This window comes from Rhinatrema bivittatum, chromosome 1 (genome assembly GCF_901001135.1).
Source record: "Rhinatrema bivittatum chromosome 1, aRhiBiv1.1, whole genome shotgun sequence".
NCBI lineage: Eukaryota > Metazoa > Chordata > Amphibia > Gymnophiona > Rhinatrematidae > Rhinatrema > Rhinatrema bivittatum.
The window spans coordinates 100,091,246-100,117,674 of record NC_042615.1 but is presented as its reverse complement, the minus strand read 5'-3'; the positions used below and the strand labels follow the sequence as shown (position 1 = coordinate 100,117,674).

Below are 26,429 nucleotides of genomic sequence, written 5' to 3'. Positions count from 1 at the left end.
CTTGCATGCTAGAGTGCCATTGTCCATTTCAACTAGGCATATTTCTCATATGCAGGCCCTTATGTCTTAGGCCCTAAAACTTAAAGCTCATTGTATGTTCCCAGGAAACTCCTTACTGTGGAGCTTCACAAGTGGCTCGTGTTGCCTTCTCCAGAGAGGAAATACTTAGTTAACTCTTGGGCATATGGGCATGTATGTTAGATGGACATTATTTAGCTAATGTCACCTCCATATGCTGTCCCGTGAAAGAGCTGTAGAAATGCTTGGCTAGAGGTGCTGTAGCAATCTGTTCACTGTGTTGGTGACCAATCAGTTATATAGCCAAGTGAATGTCATAGTGCAGCTAACCATTGGCCTCTTCCATTGTGAAGATTTATCAGCTCTGACCAAACGGGCCTTCTCTAAGGTTTTAGCACTGAATGCTGTGATCACATGTCTTTAGTCAGAAGCCTACTTGAAAAGTACATAAAGCACTAGGACTTGTTCATTTCTAGGGAGCAGAAATGTGCAGCTGCAGGCATCAGATCCTTAGAATATATAGTGTATGTGTAATTCTTGTGAGGTGTTAGGTGAATTGATACTAATCATCCCACAAGAGATTACTTAGGGCCCCTTACTTGTCTCCTCACTTCACTTAAAAGGCACTCAATAAAAAAACATTTTTAGGTATGACTGTTTTATGACAGATTTAAAAAGATGTAATCTGCTTTCAGTCTGCTAGAAAACCATGTCATCCCATGCTATATTTACACAATCTTAGGTTCCATATTAGGTGCTACCACCCAAGAAAGAGATCTAGGTGTCATAGTGGATAACACATTGAAATCGTAGGTTCAGTGTGCTATGGCAGTCAAAAAAGCAAACAGAACGTTGGGAATTATTAGGAAGGGAATGGTGAATAAAACGGAAAATATCATAATGCCTCTGTATCGTTCCATGGTGAGACCGCATCTTGAATACTGTGTACAATTCTGGTCACCGCATCTCAAAAAAGATATAGTTGTGATGGAGAAGGTACAGAGAAGGGCTACCAAAATGATAAGGGGAATGGAACAGCTTCCCTATGAGGAAAGACTAAAGAGGTTAGGACTTTTCAGCTTGGAGAAGAGACGGCTGAGGGGGGATATGACAGAGGTGTTTAAAATCATGAGAGGTCTAGAACGGGTAGATGTGAATCGGTTATTTAGTCTTTTAGATAATAGAATAGGGGGCACTCTGTGAAGTTAGCATGTTGCACATTTAAAACTAATCGGAGAAAGTTCTTTTTCACTCAAAGCACAATTAAACTCTGGAATTTGTTGCCAGAGGATATGGTTAGTTCAGTTAGTATAGCTGTTTTTAAAAAAGTTTTGGATACGTTTTTGGAGGAGAAGTCCATTAATGGCTATTAATCAAATTTACTTTGGGAATAGCCACTGCTATTAATTGCATTAGTAGCATGCGATCTTCTTAGTGTTTGGGTAATTGCCAGGTTCTTGTGGCCTGGTTTGGCCTCTGTTGGAAACCGGATACTGGGCTTGATGTGACTACACAATACTAATCAGTATGGATGGAGGGCTTTATTGTACTGCTGTAATATAGAAACATAGAAATGATGGCAGAAGACCAAACGGCCCATCCAGCCTGCCCAGCAAGCTTTCGCACTTTTTTTTTTACTCTCTAATACTTATCTGTTACTCTTGGCTCTTAGTAACCTTTTTTATTATATTTCCCTTCTACCCCCATCATTAATGTAGCGAGCAGTGTTGGAACTGCATCTAAGTGAAATAGCTTAATTAGTTAGAGGTATTAACCACCGCAATAAGCAAGCTACACCCATGCTTATCTGTTTATCCAGACTAAGTAATTCAGTCCTTGTTGGTTGTTGCCTGAATATAGATCCACGTTTCTTCCTCCCCCCCCCCCCCCCCCCCCCCCCCCCCCCCCCCCCCCCCCCCCCCCCGCCGTTGAAGCAGAGAGCCATGCTGGCTTTGCATTGAAAGTGAAGTATCAGGCTTATTTGGTTTGGGGTAGTAACCGCCGTAACAAGCCAGCTACTCCCCACTTTTTTATGAATGCAAATCCTTTTTTCCACATTCCCTCATTGCCGCTAAAGCTTGGAGCAATGTTGGAGTCACATTAACCGTGTGTATGCTTATTGAATAAGGGTATTGTCACCAGGTAGTAGCTGTCGTTCCTGTTAGCCACCCGCTCTTCATTCACATCCTCTAGACTTTATAACATAAGAAATTGCCATGCTGGGTCAGACCAAGAGTCCATCAAGCCCAGTATCCTGTTTCTAACAGAGGCCAAACCAGCCACAAGAACCTGGGAATTACCCAAACACTAAGAAGATCCCATGCTTCCGATGCAATTAATAGCAGTGGCTATTCCCTAAGTAAACTTGATTAATAGCCATTAATGGAATTTTCCTTCAAGAACATATCTAAACCTTTTTTGAACCCAGCTACACTAACTGCCATTTCGATGCCCAATTTTCCAGTCTCACAAGGACTTCCTGCAATTTATCACAATCTGCTTGTGATTTAACTACTCTGAACAATTTTGTATCATCTGCAAATTTGATTACCTCACTAGTATTTCTTTCCAGATCATTTATAAATATATTGAAAAGTAAGGGTCCCAATACAGATCCCTGAGACACTCCACTGCCCACTCCCTTCCACTGAGAAAATTGTCCATTTAATCCAACTCTCTGCTTCTTGTCTTTTAGCCAGTGTGTAATCCACAAAAGGACATCACCACCTATACCATGACTTTTTACTTTTCCTAGAAGCCTCTCATGAGGAACTTTATCTAACGCCTTCTGAAAATCCAAGTACACTACATCTACCGGTTCACCTTTATCCACATGTTTATTAACTCCTTCAAAAAAGTGAAGCAGATTTGTGAGGCAAGACTTGCCTTGGGTAAACCCATACTGACTTTGTTCCATTAAAACATGTCTTTCTATATGTTCTGTGATTTTGATGCTTAGAACACTTTCCATTATTTTTCCTGGCACTGAAGTCAGGCTAACTGGACTGTAGTTTCCCGGATCGCCCCTGGAGCCCTTTTTAAATATTGGGGTTACATTAGCGATCCTCCAGTCTTCAGGTACAATGGATGATTTTAATTATAGGTTACAAACTTTAACTAATAGGTCTGAAATTTCATTTTTTAGTTCCTTCAGAACCCTGGGGTGTATACCATCCGGTCCAGGTGATTTTTTACTCTTCAGTTTATCAAACAGGCCTACCACATCTTCTAGGTTCACTGTGATTTGGTTCAGTCCATCTGAATCATTACCCATGAAAACCTTCTCCGGAACGGGTATCTCTCCAACATACTCTTTAGTAAACACCGAAGCAAAGAAATCATTTAATCTTTCCGTGATGCTCTTATCTTCTCTAAGTGCCTCTTTAACCCCTCGGTCATCTAACAGTCCAACTGACTCCCTCACAGGCTTTCTGCTTCGGATATATTTTAAAAAGTTTTTACTGTGAGTTTTTGCCTCTACAGCCAACTTCTTTTCAAATTCTCTTAGCCTGTCTTATCAGTGTCTTACATTTAACTTGCCAACACTTATGCATTATCCTATTTTCTTCTGTTGGATCCTTCTTCCAATTTTTGAATGTAAATCTTTTGGCTAAAATAGCTTCTTTCACCTTCCCTTTTAACCATGCTAGTAATCGTTTTGCCTTCTTTCCACCTTTTTTAATGTGTGGAATACATCTGGACTGTGCTTCTAGGATGGTATTTTGTAACAATGACCACTCCTCTTGCACACTCTTTACCTTTGTACCTCCTCCTTTCAGTTTTTTTTCTTACAATTTTTCTCATTTTATCAAAGTTTCCCTTTTGAACGTTTAGCATAAGAGCCGTGAATTTGCTTACTGTCCCCCTTCCAGTCATTAAATCAAATTTGATCATGTTATGATCACTATTGCCAAGCGGCCCCACCACCATTACCTCTCTCACCAAATCCTGGCCTCCACTGAGAATTAGATCTAAAATTGCTCCCTCTCTTGTCAGTTCCTGGACCAATTGCTCCATAAAAATATCATTTATTCCATCCAGGAACTTTATATCTCTAGCATGTACCGATGATACATTTACCTAGTCAATATTGGGGTAATTGAAGTCTCACAAAGAGATGAACAGTTAATTCTTGTCACAACGAGTACAAAATCTAACAAGAAAACGTTATGCAATTCAATTTTTTCTTTCAATGTGTAGTGTGATTTTTACTTTTAGAGGACCATCATAACACCCGTGGGCAAACTGACTCATTTGCCATCATGTATTGCCTCCTCGGGTCATACTTAATCATGGGTCCATGTCCTTTATTACTAAACACTTTTCTCTTATCTTATTTTTTCAAACAAAATTTTCTTTAAAATTAAAGTGGAATGATACCTTCCTTTTATGAAGTTTCTTCGGTTTTCACTCAGTACAACCGCACTCCCGAGGACAATTTTATTCGGAAGACCATTCAGGGACAGTTTTCTCTCAGAGGGCGATTAGCCCTGCTCCAGCCCTTCAGGGGCTGTGATCAACGTGAGTTCTTCCGAACTTTTCACCGAAAGGTTCTGATCCTCGTATCCACTTACTCTGCTTTACTGCAGACCTTACCGCCTTTTCCTCACTTGTCGGGCCTAGACGCCGAGTATAGGAGTATACTACCGTCCATCTTGACCAGGTGGACGGTAGTATACTCCTATCACTATAGTCTTCTCGACACCCCGTTCTACCCATAAAGATTCAATTGTGCATTTAGTCTCATGCAGGATGTTTATCCTGTTGGACTCTATGCCATCCCGGACACACCGCCTCCCTGGTGCTCCTCTCTGTCATTGCGATATAATTTGTACCCCGGTATAGCACTCTCCCTTTGGTTATCCTCCTTCCACCATGTCTCTTGAGATGCCAATTAAATCTATGTCATCATTCACTGCTATACATTCTAATTCTCCCATCTTACTTCTTAACTTTTGGCATTAGCATACAAACATTTCAAAGTTTGTTTTTTGTTTGTATTTTCATTCTGCTTTTTAATTGGTAGGGATAAGTTAGAATTTTTTAGCTCAGCGGAGTTTTTAGTTACAGGCACTTGGACTACCTTTCTTGGCTTGATTAATGACCTTATAAGTTTTTACCTGTGGGTATAAATTAATAGTTATCTACTCTTTCTGATAGTCATGTAAACCTTTCTTTCGAAATACTTGTTAAATAGCTCAGCTCAGACCATGGCCTATATTCAGGGCCCAACCTTGTAGAGGTACTTGAGATTCCCCTGTAGACTACTAAAGACTCTCCCCATTGGGACTCAGTGCTCAGTTTAGAAGATGCCATTTTATATCTCTGGTGGCTTTATATTCAATTCTCAAGTTGAGTATTTATATCTTCAGAGACAGCATTCTTGTTAGGGCAGTATATGGAACTTTTAGACGATGATAACTTAAACATCACCTCTGTTATATAAACACATTTGCAGAAAAATAGTTAAACCCGTAACCTTTTCTAAAGGTTTATTGAATAAAAATATCCGATTCACATGTTGGTTAATAATGCAATGTCAATGCAAGTGAGGTGAGTTTTGAACCGATTGCAAATGAGACATGATATGCATGCCCAAACATAAATAGAATATTACATGATCACCAGACAGGTTTAGGATGAATTTTTTTTTTTTTAATATGCAACAGGACATGACATAGTGTTGCTAAGCAATATTATGAAACACTTGTAAATATTTTGCACAATGTCTTCTCCACAAGAATAGCAGTAATACAGCAAGAGAAAACAAGGTATGTTGATACCTTGTGAGCCACTTAGACCTTTCAATTTTCGGCATATAAATTCAATAAATAAATAAAACAAATGTTATTGTATTACTGATCTGTCCTTCTCCTACAGCATATAAGCTTGCTTTATTTAAACAATAATTGAAGTGTCTGCTTAGTGATGGTACTTATTGTCCTCTTAATACAGTGACAAAAATATTCCAAGAATATCCATGTTTAATATAGGTCCCTTGACACTTATTTAATGAATCAAATTGGAAATAAGAAAGTAAATCACTCAAGATGTTTGAATCAAGTATTCTTTGTCACTCAATGTACAATTAAGCTCTGGAATTTGTTGCTGGAGGATGTTGTTAGTATATCTGGGTTTAAAAAAAGGTTTGGATAATTTCCTGGAGGAGAAGCCCACAAACTGCTAATATAATCAAGTTGACTTAGGGAATAACCATTGCTATTACTAGCATTAATAGCATGGGATCTATTTCATGTTTGAGTATTAGCCAGGTACTTGTAACCTGGATTGGCCACTGTTTGAGATTGGATGCTGGGCTTGATGGACCCTTGGTCTGACCCAGTATGGAAATTTGTATATTCTTACATTGGTTAGCTTTAGTATATAAAAATCATAAGTTACATTTTCTGCTTTGACTGTGTTGGGGGTACTAGTAAACAGTGAATACCAGCAGCCAGTAAGAGAAAAATCTTTAGTCTTTTATTATAAATTGTCTCATAATAGGAGCAGTGCAGCTTATGAAATAGTGCAAAGTAAATGCCAACTCAGTTCTTCTGAGCAGTTCCACTCAGTTAAGTATGTTATCACCTCTAAACCTACACACTAATAGGTTAGTTTATGTGTATTACATTTTTCAACTGTTTGGCATTATAATTTTATCTCATATATGCTAATAAGACTTATAAGCCATATTATTTCTTATAAATTGAGTCCAGAAGGCAGAAACAAAACTTAATGCTGACCTTTAATGTACTGTTTCATCTTTAAAATACTTCTTAGCATTTTAGCAGCTTAGGCTATACCTGCAAATCTGGTCAGTGCAATCTCATTGTGCTGTAGTTATCTTAATTTCTTCATCACCACCAAACTACTCTGGTTTCATAGAAAACCTTCTCAAAGCACCCTTAGATTTGTAAAATCTGAAAAAATATCACAGTTTACATTATTGGTAATGAGGCCTATTTACTTTTATAAAACATTAACATGATAAATCCTATGTAGTTTTAGAAACTCATATTCTACAACATCTTTGGTTATCCTCACATTCGTGCAAATAAACATATAGGGCCTGATTTTAAAAAGCATTTACATGCTTACAATTAGGTTTTACATGTGTAAAAGCACTTTACTCATGGAAGTAGGCTTTTGAAAATTGCTACAGTATATGTCATTGAATTGTCCATTGGATTTACCCCATAAGTGCAGCATGCGCCAAAACATGGACATACATTTATTTATTTTATGCATAAGTTAGGCCAGTGCATGCCGAGCATATTTTAAAAGCCACCCGGATACATGTGTACTTGCCACTATGCACACAAATGAAAAATTAAAAAAAAAAAAAGGGGGTGACGTGGTCTGGGTGGGGCATAGGAGTTCCTGGATTTTTAACTTGAAATTAGCGCATAAATAGTTATGTGAACAGGCGCACACTAGGGACCCTGCCGTGTAACTTTACTACTTCTACAGATGAGATGTAAGTTATAAAATAAAAATAAATAGATCGGTGGGGTTTTAAGGGTTGGGGCTAACAGGGGAGAAAGGAGGCTATTAAAGTAGGAGGTTTGGAAGTCCTATTCTTTACCAGGGAAAACTGGGATTGGTGTTGGTGCATGTCTTTTAAAATCCCCCCACTTATGCGGTAGAAGTGGCATTTACGCACAGAGGTGCGCAGCCAATTAAAATTGCGCACACATGTGCATGCAGTCAGGCTATTTTATAACATGCACACCTATGCGCACATATGTTATAAAATAGCCGCATCCCTTGGCGCAGGCCAATGAACACGTGTACATATGCACCCGCATGCCTGTTTTAAAGTTACCGTCTATGCGCTTAAATGGCTTTTGAAAATTGCTTCGCTAGTATGTTACATTTACGTGTGTAACTCCTTTGAAAATTCACCTGTTAATCCGATTTTCTCCATGAAAGGTACAGTTACTTAATTTCTCCTTCTTATAGTAATGAAGATTACTGATCATAATTTAATCAATGGCATAAGGGAAAACTCCTTTCATAGATGTAGCCTCTAATGATATGGGGCTCTTGGAGTATGATAAAATATTTTTCTCTTTTCCTTTCGAGTCTCTGTGCATCAAGAGGACAATTTCAAATCCATTCATGTGTATAAATAGAAATTTACCTAAGTAAAATGTCTTGATTGAAAAAAGCCCTCAAAGCAGCAAAAAGTAAACATCAGCTTCCACAGCGTGTGTATTTTTAACTGAGGAAAAAAGAGGCATTACTTCGGGCATGGGGCACATTTAAAACTAATCGGAGAAAGTTCTTTTTTACTCAACGCACAATTAAACTCTGGAATTTGTTGCCAGTGGAGGTGGTTAGTGCAGTTAGTATAGCTGTGTTTAAAAAAGGATTGGATAAGTTCTTGGAGGAGAAGTCCATTACCTGCTATTAATTAAGTAGACTTAGAAAATAGGCACTGCTCTTACTAGCAATGGTAACATGGAATAGACTTAGTTTTTGGGTACTTGCCAGGTTCTTATGGCCTGGATTGGCCACTGTTGGAAACAGGATGCTGGGCTTGATGGACCCTTGGTCTGACCCAGTATGGCATTTTCTTATGTTCTTATGTTTAGGTCAGAGAGAAGAAAGTAGCACATGAATATCTGATTTTTAAATGTGCACCCTATTTTATCTCTGCTTGGCCAGCTGCATACATAGCTACAAAATATGTGGACTTTTTTAGTGTATATATTTTGCACATGCTAATTTTCAAACACAGGTTGTCTTTGGAAATTTGCATAAAGTATGTGCATATGAAGGAAATTTTCAAAAGCCATTTACCTGCGTAAAGTATACTTAAAGGCAAATGTTCAAAGAGTTGCATGCATACAAATTAGCACATGTGCATGCAAATACAGATGAATTTTCAAAAGGATTTACTCATTTAAATATAACTACTAATGTAGCAATTTTCAAAAGCATGTAAATTGCATTTACGTGAGCAAATCATATGGTAATTCAATGGCATATATTGTAGCAATTTTCAAAAGCCTTCTTACACAGGTAAAGTGCATTTACTAGTGTAATACTTCTGGTATACTTTGCTCCTGCAGAAGGAGGAGTTAGCAATCTGTTAGGGATGGCTGTCTGTTAGGAGACTTGATGCTGGAGACTCCTGTAGGAGGAGGAGTTAGCAATCTGTGATGGTCTACTCCTCAAGGAGAGAGGAGTTGGCAATCTGTTACCAGCGGAGTGCTTGTAGAGGGCACTCTGCTGTTGAAGAGTGTTTGTAGGTGGATACTTGGGCCGGTGGCAGATGACTATGCCCCCAGGAGTATATCCTGAGAGGGACCACCGGCTAGGCTTGAGTATGGAGACAGAAACACATAGTTCTTTTATTAAACAAGCTTGAGAAACCACAAGAGGTGGCAGTAGTGAGCTGATATGCCCGGCAGGGCTGTAGTCCCTCAGGTACTGGAACAGCGATCCCAGGGTGGCTGAGCTGTTGAGAAACTATAGATAGTGAGTAGGCAGGGTTCTGCTGTGTTCATGAACAGAACTAGATGACAAAACTCACATAAGGTCTCAAGGAAGCTCAGGAACTGGAAAGGGTTACGCCCTCGAGGAACGAGTACCTGGTTCCAGGGAAAGCTCTGAGAGAGCGATGGTAATTCACAAATGTTTGTATCTGCGATAGCTTCCAGGCAGTAGCGAATCTTCAGAGTGTCCAGGAACATGGGCCCTCCTGGAGCGAGTACCGGTTCCTATCTGTAATCTGAAATAGAGAAAAGAGAGCGAGGCCCCTGAGGAGTGGGTACCTCTGGTAAGTCCGAGGAGGCAGAATAGCTTGGGGGAATAGTCCGTAGACTGTTCCTTGTCCGATCCCCGCTTAGGTAGCGAAGACTTCCCCTTGCTAACTCGATTAGCTATTGTAAACTGAGACCTTTTATATTGGAAGCGGATGACGTCATCTCAGGGGACGCCCCTGAGGTTCGCGCCCTTGCTGGTACATCAATCAGAGCGTGCGTGCGCGCGTCCTAAGTCTTCAGGCAACATGGCGGATCTGCAGTGTCGAGCCGGTCCGGGGACGCCGGAGGGAGACGGCATGGAGATGCTGCGGCAGCCAGCCGTCCATCAGACCCGGAGGGAGTCGCCACAGAGGTAAAGAGGGCGGAGTGAGGGCGTCGAGCAGCGACGGACGCAACAACTAGAGTAAAACCCAGTTTTACTCGTGTAACTGCTTTTTAAAATCAAGCCCATAGTGCATATTCACGTTAAGTGCTAGTTTATAAACCTCAAAAACACACACACAATCAGTGGTGTGAAAAATTAATTTGCTTATATAAAAAAGGGGTGGGCCTAAATGTTATCATTTACGTATATAATTATCTGATCTTCTTTTTCCTTCTTAATCCAAGTTATTGTTTCCCTGTTACATGTAACTGCTTTTCTGCACTATTGTTCAAATTGTAAAGTTTATTATATTGTGCACCCCTGTTCCTTGTGAACCAGCATGATGGGACTTCTGTCTTGAATGTTGGTATATAAAAAAACTTAAATAAATAAATAAATAATAAATTATGTGTTTACGCATAAATGTTATGCTATTTTATAACCTGTGAAAGCGACGCATGTACGGCTGTTACTTGTGTATTTTTATACCTGCTAATTCTGGTGTAAGTGAGAAGAACATTGCTTATAGCCAAATACTGACTGGGTCAGGGGTCTGAGTAAACTGGGGGGAGTTCAGGCTGAAGAACTAGAGGGTCTTGATGACCTAGAGCTAGACTGGGCAAACTGGTAGACTAATTGGTAAAACTGGTTATTGCTTTCATGCGAGCATGTTCCAAAATTTGAAGGTTTACACATGTAAAAGCTGACAAGTGCTAAGGAAAATACACAAATTAAATTTCCTTGCGTAAATAATTAAAATGAGGAGCACAAATATGTGGGCATAACAGATTATTTACACTGCTTATTCAGATACATTTTGACTTCTCTGGGTAAGTATATAGTAAGACTAACCTGGGTCTACCACAGGTATTATCACTGGTAAGTATCACAAACAATATACCCGTGTGTTACAGTTAAATATTTTCAATTTTTATTCATTAACAATCCTTTAAAAAACATAGATCATCATCTATTTAAAAGAAATAGATCATCTATTTAAAAGAAATATTGATTTACAAACAGCAATGTAATAAGGAGCATTAATTTCAAATGATCGTTTAGAAGAAGCATGCTAACATAATTAAATAGGGTTTATAACAGTGAAAAGAAATCTTGTGTCAAATGTAGTTGGAATAGGGATACTTAGTAAATGAGGAGTATGTTTACATTGTAACTTAGGGAGTGTTGCAATATTGTTGTTTTGTTAAAGTGTAATAAGTTTGTGTTGTCAAATTTTAATACTTTTTTGTTGTGTATGAATGAGAGCGGTATGAATGGTTGATGTAATAGATGATGATCTATGTTTTTTAAAGGATTGTTAATGAATAAAAATTGAAAATATTTAACTGTAACACACGGGTATATTGTTTGTGATACTTCTCTGGGTAAGTGACAGTTAGCTGGATAAGTCTCAAGAATTGCTACTTATCCGGCTAATTAAGATAGTCGGATAAGTGTTAAAATATTACTTATCTGGTTATTTTGAAAATACATATTGTATATTTTTTAGATATGTGAACATGTTGGTTAGATTTAAACATATTTTATATAGTGTATGCACATTTGAGTGCATGATATAAAATACATGTGTGTGCATCCATATAGCTGTGTGTATGGCATGCGGATGCTTGTTTTAAAGTTATTTTTAAAGGTGGTAATTTTCGAAGGAGTTTCACTTGTAAATATAACATTCTATCGTAGCAGTTTTCAAAAGCCTATTTACATACTTAAAGTGCACTTAATGTGACTATTCTATGGACAATTCAATGGCATATATTGTAGCAATTTTCAAAAGCCCACGTACACGCACAAAATGCATTTACACATATAAAACTCAGTTTAAAGTGGTCAAATCCATTTGAAAATTATCCCAATAGTTTGCAACTCTGTGGGTTTTTGAAGATTGTCCTCCAACTCATGAAACTTGAAGTAATAAGAAAATCAAATAAAGCATCAATTAAAATAGTCTGTAGCATATTTGGCCTGATAAAGCAATCTTTGTCATGGTGCATCTGTACTGAAAATAGGTTTGTAGTGTGATGGACTGCCTACGTTACTAGAATGTAATCTTTGAAGTGCTGCAAAGTGTAATATAAATAAATATAAAATACCTTTCTCCTGTTTATCATGTACAGTTATATCCATAAAGCAATCAAGAGTTGAAATCAGTGGGCTAGAATTATTTTAGTCCATTTATACAACTGTGTAACTATAAGAAAAGACAGTCTATAATTATTTTTTGTTTTCTATAGCTTTCTTTCAGTGATCATTTTTATAATATTCATTATGTTTGTACAGCTAGTAAAATGCATTTAAACATTACTGTTCTTTAATTTATGACACAGTATGCTGCCTTCTCTTAAAAATTAGTAATCACTTTAATGAGAACAAACTGTTCTTCAGCCAACCATTCTCATCAAGTGACTCCATCTGTATTTGTTTTTTCTGCAACAAAATGTAATAAAGAGGGATTATAATAGTGTCTATAACATCATGTTCGCAAGGTTCTGCCTGACACTGCCATTTCCAATATAAATGTCAAACTATCATCAAACCTACAAACAGGCTGAGAGACGAAGGAAGTTAAAGTTTTAAAACAGTTCACCTTAATATGATTTCTTTTAAATATCACATAATAGATTAAGGCAGATTCCTCATGGGAGGCAGAGATGATGCACACCTTGTTGCGGTTATTTTCATGCAGATAGTCATTTCCAGCTGCCTTGAATTAAAAAAAATTGATAAAATGAATTATTTTAAAATATATTTTGCTCTTCCTTTAGTCTTTGGCTTGGGATATGGTTTGACTGAAAGACTGGGGGTTCCATTGGCAAAAAAAGTAAGAGGTTATGGAAGGATTGCAGTTAGTTTTGTCAAGATTATTTTCTTCCTTTTCTCTACTAGGACCATGAAAGGAAACAGACCTCTTCTCTGGCCTCTGCCCAGGTCAAACCTATCCTATTCCCTTGGCTTCCCCTTAGTAATTAATCATCATGCGCTTGTAAAAAGTAATTGCTTTAGCAAAACCAATCATGCTTTAATTGTCAGCACTTTAAATTAAGCCTGTCATTGTGCATGCCTCCCTTCCACAGTTCATTCTTTCACATATTTGCATTTTTCATGTCTAGGTTGAGAATAATTTTTAACTCTGCATTGCATGTAGATATTGACAGCTTGGGTACTATAGAGCTTCGTTACTATAATGCTGAAAGCCAACATTGTGTTGTGTACAAAAACAAATATAAAAAGCATACATAACCAAATTAAAATAAAGTAAATGTATATGCATTTTAATGAATGATGCACTGAACTAAAATAATTATCATACTGTGCATGAATCATATTAACAAACAAATAATAGTTTATTAATAAACTAAAGGTGAAATGGGTATATTTTCAGACATGTTCCAAGATATATTCCTTGTTTTAGAATTGGTCCCTTAACCCCAGCAATTTAAGCATATTATGACGTTAGTGATCTTAGTGACCAAAAATTCTCAATATTGGCCAAATCTCTGGAAATCATAAGTATGCGAAGCAAGATAATGCAATTCCCAAAGAGAAAATATACTTCATTAATGTAGCTGAATAGTAAGGGCAAGATTCAAGGAATAAGTGAAAATAAGGAAAAAATTGCAAAATCCTACAAGCCAGTTTGTTGCTATACAAAAGTTGAGCAAGACTTTCATATTCTCCAGCTGCTAGAAGTGGGGAAATTTTTTTTCTGTGGAATTTATATAAACAAATTTTATGCAAAATACACTGTGATCCTTTGATTAATTCTTAAGCTAGTACTCTTGCAGAAGTGTTTACTTGCAGAATTAGTATAGGCCAGTGGAGAAGTAAAAAAAAAAGATTTCAGGTTGAATGGAGGAAACATTCTGGAGTTTATGGATGACCTGGGGTTTTAATTGGGGAGTCACCTGCTTTTTATATGCAGATGATATCTATGTTATCTTTTCAGTTCTGAAGAACTCCAGAGAAATGGTGAGTTCACTGAATGTATGCTTGGAAAAATATCTCAAACCTGATAACTCGTAAATTAAATAGGAAGAAGACTGAGATCTTATGGGTAAGCCTGAAACTGAGGCTGGGGTGTTTCTGATGATGAGGTTGATCCTGATTCCCTGGAAGATAGGGAAATTCCTCTAGGGCTGGAACCATATCGAAATATGTTGTGGTTCTTTCATAGAGATGAACTGCTGGCCCTGATTTCCCAGACCTTGAAACAACTGGGTGTTTCGGGTCAGATAATATGTCAGCTGAGGAAGAATCCCATTTTGGTTTCTTATGTAAAGCCTCTTGTTTTTTTCCCAGTGATGAATGCTATCAGGAATTGATAGATCTGGAATGGAATGTCCCAGAGGCAGATTTTAAAGGGGGTCGGAGATTGGAAGGCCTGTACTCCCTGGATCCGGCTGTGAGAGAGCGTTTGCATTTTTTCAAAGTGGATGCTTTTGTATGTGCCGTGTCTAAGCGGATGACTATCCCCATAGAGGGAGGAGCGGTCTTGAATGATGTACATGATAGAAGGTTTGAGGCAATTTTAAGCAAGCCTTTGAGACAGTGGTGATGAATTTATAGATCGCACTTGTTGCGCCCTAGTGGCAAGATCTTGTCTGCTTCTGTCTCGGGAGATTGATGGGTCTGGAGGGAATTCCAGAATGGTTATGGAGCCTGCTGCCAACTTTTTAGCAGACGCAGGCTGTGATTTTGTCTGGACCTTGGCCAGAGGAGTGGCTTCATTGATAGTGGCCAGGCATCAATTCTGGTTGCAAAACTGGTCAGCTGACACAGTTTACAAAGCTAGTCTTACCAAGATGCCCTTTAAAAGCCCGTTCTTGTTTGGGAGCGAGTTGGAGAAACTGGCCAATAAGTGGGGCAAGTCTCTGGTGCCTTGGTTGCTGGAGGATAAGAAACAGTTCCAGCACCCCTTTGGTATGAGGGGTCGAGTCAGGGGTTTCAGGCATTTTCTTCCCTACAGAGGATGACCTTTCAGCAGACTTGGCCTTTCATCCTCGGCAGCCCAAGAGAGGAGTGGACTTAGGTGTTGGACCTTCCCGAGCTTACCAATGAAGGTTTGCCAACTCACCTTTCGGAATAGGAAATAGTGGGACCTCTCTCTCTCTCTCCATCTCTCTCTCTCTCTCTCTCTCTTATCTGAGGTGGGTCGAGATCATGTCTGACCAGTGGATCCTGGAGATGATAAGCAAAGGGTATGCACTAGAATTTCACAGTATTCCTTGGGACGTGTTCATGGTGTCCCCTTGCCACTCCCCGCAGAAGAAGCAGGCAGTGGAGTTCACGCTTCAAAGGCTCCTCAGACTGAGGGCTGTGGTTCCAGTGCCCACGTCTCAAAGTATGGGGCGATATTCCATTAATTTTGTTGTGTCCAAGAAGGAGGGCTCCTTTCGTCACATCTTGGATCTCAAGAGGGTCAACTATCACTTGAAGGTGACTCCTTTTCGAATGGAAATCTTAAGCTCTGTAATAATGGCAGTGGAGTCAGGGGAATTTTTGACCTCCTTGGATCTATCAGAGGCTTACCTTCATATTCTCATCCGATTGGAACACCAAAGCTTTCTACGCCTTGCTGTGTTGGGGGGTCATTAGTTTCGGGCGCTGCCTTTTGGTCTAGCAGCCGCTCCCAGAACATTTTAAAAGAATGGGCCTACATTCCGACCACTGCGTAGCCTTTCCTTACAGTTTCTGACTTTGAAGACTGTGTTCCTGGTGGTTATATGTTCTGCGCATCAGATTTCTGAGCTGCAGGCCTTGTCTTGCCAGGAGCAATTCCTTTGGTTGAGTCCGAGGGCATTACATCTGCATACTGTTCCAGTCTTATTGCCCAGGGTAGTCTTGGACTTTCATTTGAATCATTCCTTCTCCTTGCCATCCCTGGATAACGGATGGCAGGGGAGCATAAACCCACTGGTCCTGAATCCATCTGTCTACACTAAAGAAAACAAAATTATCAGGTAAGTAATTTCTCCATTTCACTCAAATTAGCAATACATCACACCGGTGTTTTAAATATATATTGAAGCACTTTGCATTATTAGACCTCAGATAAAGGAACTTAGACTTAGGCATTTGTTCTTTTTCACTTTTTGGGTTATTATATTTTGTAATTCAATCTATGCAGGTCTCCTATAGAAGTCCTTAAAGACACTGCATGTGGTCCAAAACTCAACAGCAAGAGTAATTCTGAATAGGCCTAATCAAAAGATTATAGGTAAAATGTTGTCTGAACTAATTTATGGACATACAGAAAAAAAGACAATAAACAGCACATTTTACTGCACCTAAAAATCTGAAAAATATCTCATGAAAGCTCAATATAAATGTTAAGTAAGGGTGTCAGCAAGCCGGTGAACTTCTGTGGTCATAAATGACTACAAGACTTCCCTATCATTCACCCATATTTTTCTGATCTTTTGATTGCACTTAAATATATGGGAAATCTATTATCCGAGTTCTGACATTAGCTAATGTTTTGTTGCCATTACTTCATCAGGGAAAAAGACTATAGTGACACTTATCTGTGTAGGCAGGGCTTTCTCCCGGACAAGCATATCTCACAGAATAATGGACGGCGTTCATAATGAAAAACTCTATCTTCAAATCTATTTATTTATTTATTTTCCTATACCGATATTCGATTCTGAATTTCACACCGGTTGTATAACGGGATGTCTAAAGGCAAGCCTTTTAAAGACAAGATACAGTGTAACAGTTTAACAAAGTAACTATAAGAAACTATAGGAAAAAAAACAAACTGGATTTACAATAACTTTTCTAACATTAAAAATTTTCAGGTTTGACTTGCTATGTTCCTGCCAGAGGGGGCAGGTGGCAGTGCTATAGGGAAGAAAAAAAAAAGGGGGGGGGGAGGAGATTGAGAGCTGTGATTAACTTTATGAGGGGGAATGCTTTCAGAAAGAACCATTAATTTTCTGTGGGGAATGCTTTCAGAAAGAGCCATGTTTTGAGATTCTTTCTGAAGGATGGCGTAGAGGGGTCAGTTCTGAGTGGAGCTGGGAGAGATGTAGGGACCTGCTATTGATGCAGCACGTTCTCTAGTGGTGGCTCGATGAACTTCCTTAATGGAGGGAAAGTAGACCTGTGTTGGTGAGTGGAGATTTCTTGTAGGGTTGCAGGGGTTCAGCGGTTTTTGTAACCAAGTGGTTTTATCATTATGGATTGCTTTGTGGATGAGCATGAGAGTCTTATTTTGAGACCTGAATGGTACGAGTAGCCAGTGTAGTTGTTTGAGTATGGGTGTGATGTGATCTGTTTTTTTGCTGTTTGTTAGTGATCTTGTGGCTGCATTTTGAAGGAGTTGGAGGGGCTTGGTGGTGGCAGCGGGCAGGCCTATAAGAGGGCATTGCAGTAATCTAACTTGGCAAAGAGGAGGGATTGTAGTACTGTCCGGTAGTCTGGAGAATGTAGCAGGGGTTTGAGTTTCTTAAGGATTTGTAGTTTGTAAAAGCCATCTTTTATCAGTGTGTTGATATGATTTTTAAAGTTCAGTTCCTTCTTATCCAGGGTGATTCCAAGGTCTCTGACCGTTGTGGGCATTTTGTATTTAAGCAGTATTGTAGGATCTGTGGGGGATGTTGATGTTTTGCTGGAAAGGTGTAGAATTTCTGTTTTGCTCTGATTGAGCGTGAGTGCCATTTGTGAGGGGATGTCTTTTATATCAGTAAGATATATTTCCCATTGATTTAATGTATTCTTGATGTTATCTTTGATGGGAAGCAGAATCTGAACATCATCGGCGTATAGGAAAAAGAACAGGCCTGCTTTGTCAAGGTAGTTGCATAATGGGAGCATATAAACATTGAAGAGGGTGGGGGATAGGGAAGAGCCTTGAGGGACTCCTTGTTGTAGGGGTATTAGTTCTGATGTTGTATTTTTGTGTATTACCTTAAAGGATCTGTTGGAGAGGAATGATTGGAACCATTGAAGGATGGTGCCATTGAGACCAATTTCTCTTAGTCTGTGGAGAAGGATCTTATGGTTGACAGAGTCAAATGCGGCAGAGATGTCAAGAAGTATTAGGAGAAAAGAGGTCCCTTTGTCAAACCCCCGAAGTATTGTATCCATAAGGGTAAGTAGTAGTGATTCCGTGCTGTGACCTTTCTTGAAACAGTGTTGGGCAGGGAGAAGTATATTGTGGTTTTCTAGGAATTCAGAAAGTTGGTGGTTAACTGTTTTCTCTATAACCTAAATAAAGTGAAAGTAATGATCTCATTGACATACAGACTTAATACCTCATAGAAAACTGCAAGGAAGCAATAAAATGACTATCAAAACATGTCTGTAGATTAAAAAACTGTCAAAATCAATTATTGTATGGCACATTAATCAAAATAGACAATAAAAAATACATTAAATCCTGTTCCAGTTTTAATCCTCACTTTATTTGAAGATGGCATTTTTAATTATGGACTCCCTCCATTATGTTGTGAAAGATGTTTGTCCAGAAGAAAGCACGGTTTGCTCTGATAAGTGTCGCTATTGTCTGTTCCCCTGATGAAGTTATGGAAAGGAAATATTAGCAAATGTTGGGATTTGGGCCTTGGAAAATTGATTTTCTACTTTTTAAGTGCAATCACTAAATAAAAGAAATAGAAGTGAATGATTAGAGAGGGTTGGTAGTTTTTTATGACCACAGAGTTGTCCTGAGATACTGTTCAGATTTTTATGTGCATTAAAATTTGATGTTTATTGTCTTTGTTTCTGTGTATTGATTCTAAATAGGGCCAACTTTGATAGAACCACTTCATTACTAGTGAAGTTAAATTGATGATTCCCTATCCAAGCCCAAATTTAATTTTAAATTCTGGCAGTGACTTTCATGCTTTTGATAAAATGTGGACCTGTTTATTTGAGACAGGATTTAGAGTGAGAACCTAGGCAGACCAAGTATATGACCCCAATAATGAAGGCTATCAACCATGTAAAGATCAGATCTCAAGAATTTCCCATGATTGCCTCATGGACCTGGAATGCTCATCCATTATCAATGAAAAGGGAAATAATTATTTCATCTTTAGAAAAGCCTGAATTAAAGCAATGAGATGGTGTAGTAGAAGGGTGAGGCGAGATTCAGAACATAATGTTAAAGCAATGATTTATTTATTTATGTGAAATTTATAAATCACTTTAAAACTTTCATAATAAAATCTTTCATAAGAACATAAGACTTGCCATACTGGGTCAGACCAATGGTCCGTCTAGCCCAGTATCCTATTTTCAACAGAGGCCAAGCCTGGACACAAGTACCTGGCAGGATCCCAAGGGTTAGATAGATTCCAAGCTGCTTATCTCAAGAATAAGCAGTGGATTTCTGCAACTCTATCTTAGTAATGGTTAATGGACTTTTCCTATCCCTGGAAAAACACCGATCCACATTAAACAATAACTAGAAGGAGAAAAAAAGTTACAATAAAACAAGGGAATACAACTGGGAACTGGAAAAGCAGGGGGGAGGAATTAGATAACTAATTACAGTTATATAAGTGGTAGAATCTTGGGAGGCTTACATTTAGTCTGTGTCATGGCTATGCTTTAGCAGTGAAAAGTATAGGATCAAGGGAAAGCTTGACCAAACAACCACGTCTTGAGTTTTTTTTTTTTAAAGTAAGGAGACAAGATTCCTGTCGTAGGTCCAGGGGGATGGCATTCCAGATAGAAGGACCAGCTGTCGAAAATGCCCGTTCTCTGATAGTTGATTGGTGCACAGCTTTGTTTGGAGGGGCATGTAGAGATTCCTTATAAGCTTCTCTAATAGGTTTGGCCATGATGTGTATTTTGAGCGGGAATTGCAGGTCAAGGGGGACCTGATGGTGGATGCTTTTATGAATAATAGTGAGAGATTTGTGAAGGATTCTAAAATTAACTGGGAGCCAATGCAGGTCTTTGAGTATGGGCGTAATTTGATCTCTCCTATTAGTGTTCGTCAGGATTCTCGCCACCGCATTTTGGAGCATCTGAAGGGGTTTTATGGTAGATGCTGGGAGTCCTAGGAGAATCGAATTACAGTAATCTACCTTGGAAAACAAAATAGCCTGTAGGACAGATCTGAAGTCGTGATGGTATAGTAGAGGTTTGAGTCTTTTGTGCACCTGTAGTTTGTAGAAGCAATCCTTGGTAGTAAGGTTTATGAACTTCTTGAAACTCAGATGTCTATCGATTATAACTCCCAGGTCTCTAGCTTGGGTGACTTGAGTGTTAGCGTGCGACTGCTGTTGATGGTCACTGTCTTCTGATGTAATCAGAAGGCGTTCCATCTTGGCTGAATTAAGTACTAAGTTAAGGCTTGTAAGTTGAAGCTTAATCATTTGCAGGTAGGAGTCCCATTGCTTGAGTGATTTTGCCAAAGATTCCGTTACGTGGATAAAAATTTGTATGTCGTCCACGTATATATAAAATTTCAGTTTTAGAGTCGTGAGTAGTTGGCAGAGAGGGAGGAGGTAGATATTGAACAAGGTGGGGATAGAGAGGAGCCCTGGGGACTCCGAGTGGGGAGTTGGTGCGTGACGATTTCTTATTATTGATTTTAACTTTATATGCTCTGTTGCTGAGGAATGAGTCAAACCACCTAAGAACTGATCCCGTGATTCCTATGTCTGCTAATCAATTTAATAAAATGGAGTGGTACGCTGCGGAGATATCAAGGAGCGCTAACAGGCAGGAATGTCCTTTTGAAGGCCCATGCTAATGTGGTCTGTAAGGGAGATGAGGAGGATTTCAGTACTCCGTGATTTGCGGAATCCGTATTGTGAGTGGTGGAGGATTTTATTTTCTTCCAGATAGTTTGATAGTTGATTGTTAACTACTTTTTCCATGATCTTTGCTACAAACGGCAGGTTGGAAATCGGGCGGAAATTATTAGGATCGTCAGGGTCCAGATTCAGTTTCTTGAGTATAGGTTTGAGAGAAGCCAGTTTGAGAACATCTGGGTATATTCCTTGTGAAAGTGAGCAGTTAATTTCTGTTAGAAATTTGGAAATCGCGTCTGGTACTAGAAGTAGTAGTTTGGAAGGAATTTGGTCAAGTGGGTGTGTGGAAGGTTTCATTCTCTTTAGGATGGTTTCTATCTCTATATCATAAGTGGGTTCGAAAGACTCCAAGCTTCCGAGTTTAGGAGGGGGGATAAGAAGATGGGTGGTGTGTTAGGGCTGGCTGGCAATTTTGTTAGAGTATTGGATATTTTATTCTGAAAGAAGAGTGCCAGGTCATTGGCTTTTGATTGAGCTTGGTCATCAGGGATGGGAGAGGAGGTGGTTTTGGTGAGTTCTGAAATGTAAGAGAAGAGGGCCTTCGCGTCGAATATCAGGTCATGGATTCTGAGAGTGTAAAAATCCCTTTTTGTTCGTAGTTTTGCAATTCTGTAATAGTGGAGGGCAGTTTTATATGTAGCTAGAGAGTTGGGGTTCGGGAGGCGTAAATCCCCCGACAAAGGTAAGGGGGGGGCTTAGACAGGGCCGGGTGGGTGGGTTAGGTAGGGGAAGGGAGGGGAAGGTGAGGGGAGGGCAAAAGGAAGTTCCCTCCGAGGCCGCTCCGATTTCGGAGCGGCCTCGGAGGGAACGGGGGTAGGCTGCGCGGCTCGGCGCGCGCCGGCTATACAAAATCAATAGCCTTGCGCGCGCCGATCCAGGTTTTTAGCAGATATGCGCGGCTCCGCGCGTATCTACTAAAATCCAGCTTACTTTTGCTTGCGCCTGATGCACCAGCAAAAGAAGGCCAATTCGCGCTATTTGAAAATCTACCCCTATGGGATTAGAAGGTTTTTTCTTTGATGCAGTCCAGCTTTTATATCACCAACTGATAGCATCCATCAGAGCTAATGGGATGCATTCTGATTTCTTCTCCATAGCCCGTGGCACTAGGCAAGGATGTCCCCTGTCTCACTTATTATTTTTCTTAACATTAGAGCCATTACTGATTTTCATTCAGATGTCCTAAGACGTGTGTGGGGCTTGTTTAGGTCACAAAACGTTTAAATATGCAGCTTTTGCTGATGATATTTGTGTGGTTTTTTTGTTGTTTTTTTTTTAACAGATCCTGTTAATTCGCTGGATTTCTTATTGGGTATTTTTCGTGATTTTGGGATTTTTTTTTTTTCTGGTTTTTGGTTAAACATGGAAAAGTATGAGGCACTGGCTTTTCCAGAAACTCTTAAAGAACAATGGGGTGATCATTTACCCTTACATTGGGCAACAGGAACTTTAAGGTATTTGGGATTGCAGATTTCCATTAATTTATCAGCTCTTTATTGTTTCAATGATTCCCCATTGCTGATATTTTCTAGGGATAAACTACAAGTCTGGACAAACTTGCCATTTTCACTGGGAGGCAGAATCATTCTTTTTAAGATGATAATCCTTCCCAAGTGGCTATATGTCCTCCAAACGTTTCTTTTGCAATTAAAACATAGGGATATTTTATATGTGGAAAAGTTTTGATTGATGAGGCATACTGAGGGCCTCTGTTGGTGGGGAGGTATCATGAAAGTAGGATAAGGCTGCGTAGCAGGTGAAATCCTAACGGCCACATAGTTTGACTGCAGCCTAACATCCAGTGGGGCAGAATTCCACAATTCAGGGCCTCTCACAGAAATCACGCTCTTCCAAAACCCTACTGTGCACACATATTTAACAGTATGAATCTGTGCAGAATGTAAGCTCCTATTAGGCACATAGGGCTTAACCAGCTGTTTAAGATATTCTGGTCCAGACTCCTGTTTGAGCTTATACATCAGAACCAAGATCTTAAATTGGTTGCCAATTAAGGAACAAATCCAATGTAGCTGTATTGTTGTGCCCTGACCCACCGAGGGCTAGAGTAAACCAACCTTACTGCCATGATTTACATTATCTGTAATCACTGCAAAGCCCTCTCAGAAATATCCAATAACACCCCATTACAATAATCCCAAACTGGGGAGACAAGTGCTTGATCCACATTTTGAAATGCTACAAAACAAATTTCTCACTCTCTACAACTGGTGCAATTTGAGAAATATTAACCTAACCTGGTTGAAAATCTGGAACTCAAGATAATTCTTCATCATACACCACCCTAAAATTTCTCACCCGTGATGAAGACTTTATTCCCTCTTCTTTAACCAAAATTATCCCCAGGGAAGGAACATCAACCATTCCTGAAACAAAACTCCATTCAGTCTTTTTACCATTTAAAATCAATTTATTTCTCGCAATCCAATGGTTAACCTTCTCTAAACCATCCTGGGCCTGCCACAAAGAAAGATTCACATCTTGTCCCACAGGCTGTACCAATTGCACATCATCTGCATATATATAAACAAGGAATGAATAAAATAACCAAAAGGTTGTAGAAAAATATTAAATAAAAGTGGGGACCCTACAATGAAATGAAAAACAACCTGAAAATTCCCCCCCTTACCGTTACTACTGCTGTTCTATTTGAAAGAAAGGACCACTGCAGGACTACCCTCCCAACCCCAAAGACCTACAACCAGCTTGTAGGATCTCATGACCCACTAGGTCGATCAGACTTGTAACTTCAACGAACAAGGCGCACCTGATTCATACCTAGATGGACCCATGATGATTCTGGCAGCCATGTTTTTCACCACTTGGAGTTTACAACCACATTATTTGGAAAACCCCTGTAGATAATGTTGCAATAGTCTAATACCAAGATTACCAGGGCATAGACTACTGATTTTAATTCCTGAAAGCTGAAAAAAGATTTTAATTGCCTAAATATTCGTAAGCACCTGTATGCTGTTCGGAATACTGCAGTGATATGGCTATCCAGTTACCAATTAGAACGTAGTATAGCCCCAAGTGATCACACATCATCTCTAGCTGTAACTATCTCTCATTCAGTTTGGAACTGAAATTTCTCCACAGTAGATCCCACTTGCAAAACCTCTGTTTTAAGTGAGAATGTATCTGGTTAAGTGCTATTGAACCACTGAATGTATATACAGGTAGTCCTCGGGTTACGACGGTCTCGAGTTACGTTGTTTCATGGTTACGACGCTTTATTACGACGGACGTCTTATTCCGACTTACGTGGTTGTGCGTCGTAACGCGAACTACGTTCAGCGGCTGACGAATACAGTGTGGTACTGTACTGTACAGTTCGAGACAGAGGAAAAAGAGTCTCCTGCCAGCCATATCACCCTTCATTATGGCTCCCAAACGTAAGCCAGACTCTTCTGATGCCAGTGCATCAAAGAAAAGGAAGGCCATCACCATGGAGGTGAAATTAGATATCATAAAGAGATCTTATAAGGGGGAAACGGCGACAGACATTGGCCGGTCATTAGGACTTAGTCGTTCTACTGTTGCTACGATTATCAAGGATAAAGATCGTATCCTTGAACATGTGAAAGGATCTGCTCCTATGAAAGCGACAGTAATAACAAAGCAGCGTAGTGGGCTTATTATTGAGATGGAAAGATTATTAGTGCTGTGGTTGGAAGACCAAAATCTGTTTTTTACAGTACAGTACTGTACACTGTTTATGACTGTACTGTTGTACAGTATTTCATTATTAAACCTACTGCACAATATTTTACTGTACTTGTGTGTTTATTGATAATTACTAACTAACTGTGTTAGTATAGGCTAAGTGTTTACAGTACAGTACTGTATGAACGTATGGTCCGACTTACGTCGAAATTCGGTTTACGACGCTGCGTAAGAACGGATCAACGTCGTAAGTCGAGGACTACCTGTATATTAAAATTTTGTGCATTTTTCAAATCTATTTTAAAATTATATGCATAGATAATTTACATATGAAAATTAAACAGGACTTATTCATGTAAGTCCCTATTTATGCATGTAAGTTGGCAAATTTTCTAACATGTGCATGTAAAGGAAATTAACAAGTTTTCTGATTCCTCTATCAGTTCGTCCAGTTCATCTCTAGATTATTGAGACCCTCAAGGTTCTTCAGCCTGAACACCCCCTCTAATTTACACAGACCTTCCACCCAGCCAATAATACAATATAAACATATTGGATATAACTTACACAAGGTAATTATCAGGTACAAAATTATACATGTAAGTTGCCAAATCTACTCATGTAAGTCTCAATTCAAATAGCAATTTAGGAAGTCTAAATGTTGACCACACCGTAGAATACCCCTAGAATTCCCCTTTTATACATGCATATGTTTGCATGCTAACCCTTATCTACGTGCATATGATTAATATTTATAAAATAGCATGTATATGCATATATGCTAAGTTTTTGGAATGCATATTTTTGAAAATTCACCTGATAATCTAGTAGTGTGTTAGAGTTCACTAGAAGCCATGTGATGTACTGGCCATATAGCTTGTTTTTGATGTGGGACATTACAAGGTCAAATAATGTGTTTATTGCAGGGGTAGATACATCCAGTCCTGGAATTCCACTAACAGGTCTGGTTTACAGGGCATTCCCAATGAATATGCATGATATATAGTTGCATAAAATGGAGGTATGTAGATATACATCATGCATATTAATTGAGCATGTCCTGTAAACCAGATCTGTTAGTGGCATTCCAGGATTGTATTTGCCTACTCCTTCAATAAACACATAATTTGTCCTAGGAGGTCAGCGAGGCAGGGGCAGAGTAAGTATTTCTATCGCCAGAGGAGGTACTATCCTCCACCCGCAGCATGTGAGCTCCCGCAGCTGCCCCAGGCAGCAGAGAGCTACCAAGCTCCAGCCGGCACCTCTGTCAATTCCAGGGGTGATGTTTTGATAGGATCGGAGGGAGCATCAGCTAGGCTCTGGTTATTCATGAACCAGTGGCCCAATATAAACTCAGACCAGTGGGTTCTGTCTGTCGTCCTTCAGGGGTACCTATTAAACCTTTTGGGTATCCCGCCAAACTGCCCTCTGTGTCTGTTTTGGGGGCTGGTAGCACAACAGGAAGTACTGCTTGCAGAGCTCTCCACCCTCTTAATGGCCAGGGCGGTCGAGCCTGTTCCATCATGCTAGACAGGGTAGGGATTCTACTTTAGGTATTTCCTGATTCCAAAAAGAACAGGAGGACTTTGTCCCATCCTAGACCTAAGAGCCTTGAACAAGTTTCTAAAAAAATAAAAGTTCATGAAGGCTTCCCTGGGCACCTTGATTCCCCTTCTGCAAAGCGGGGACTGGCTATGCTCCCTCGATCTAAAAGACGTCTACACCCATGTCGAGATTTTACCAGGTCACAGGAAGTATCTCCGATTCGTGGTGGGGAAGCAGCACTTCCAGTACAGT

At 39.4% G+C, this 26,429-nt stretch overlaps 1 protein-coding gene across 2 annotated transcripts in view; it reads left to right on the top strand.

The window, feature by feature from the left end:
* The window catches only part of VEGFC (vascular endothelial growth factor C), a 271,647-nt gene that overhangs the window by 19,487 nt on the left and 225,731 nt on the right, over positions 1–26,429 (top strand). Inside the window, exon 2 of one of the 2 annotated variants that reach the window (XM_029579500.1) lies at positions 18,092–18,268. The exons of the other annotated variant lie outside the window; for it this stretch is intronic. Coding sequence (XP_029435360.1) covers positions 18,128–18,268 — 141 coding nt within the window. The 5' untranslated portion in view covers positions 18,092–18,127. The remainder of the gene's footprint in view (positions 1–18,091; positions 18,269–26,429) is intronic. 2 annotated transcript variants of the gene reach the window in all.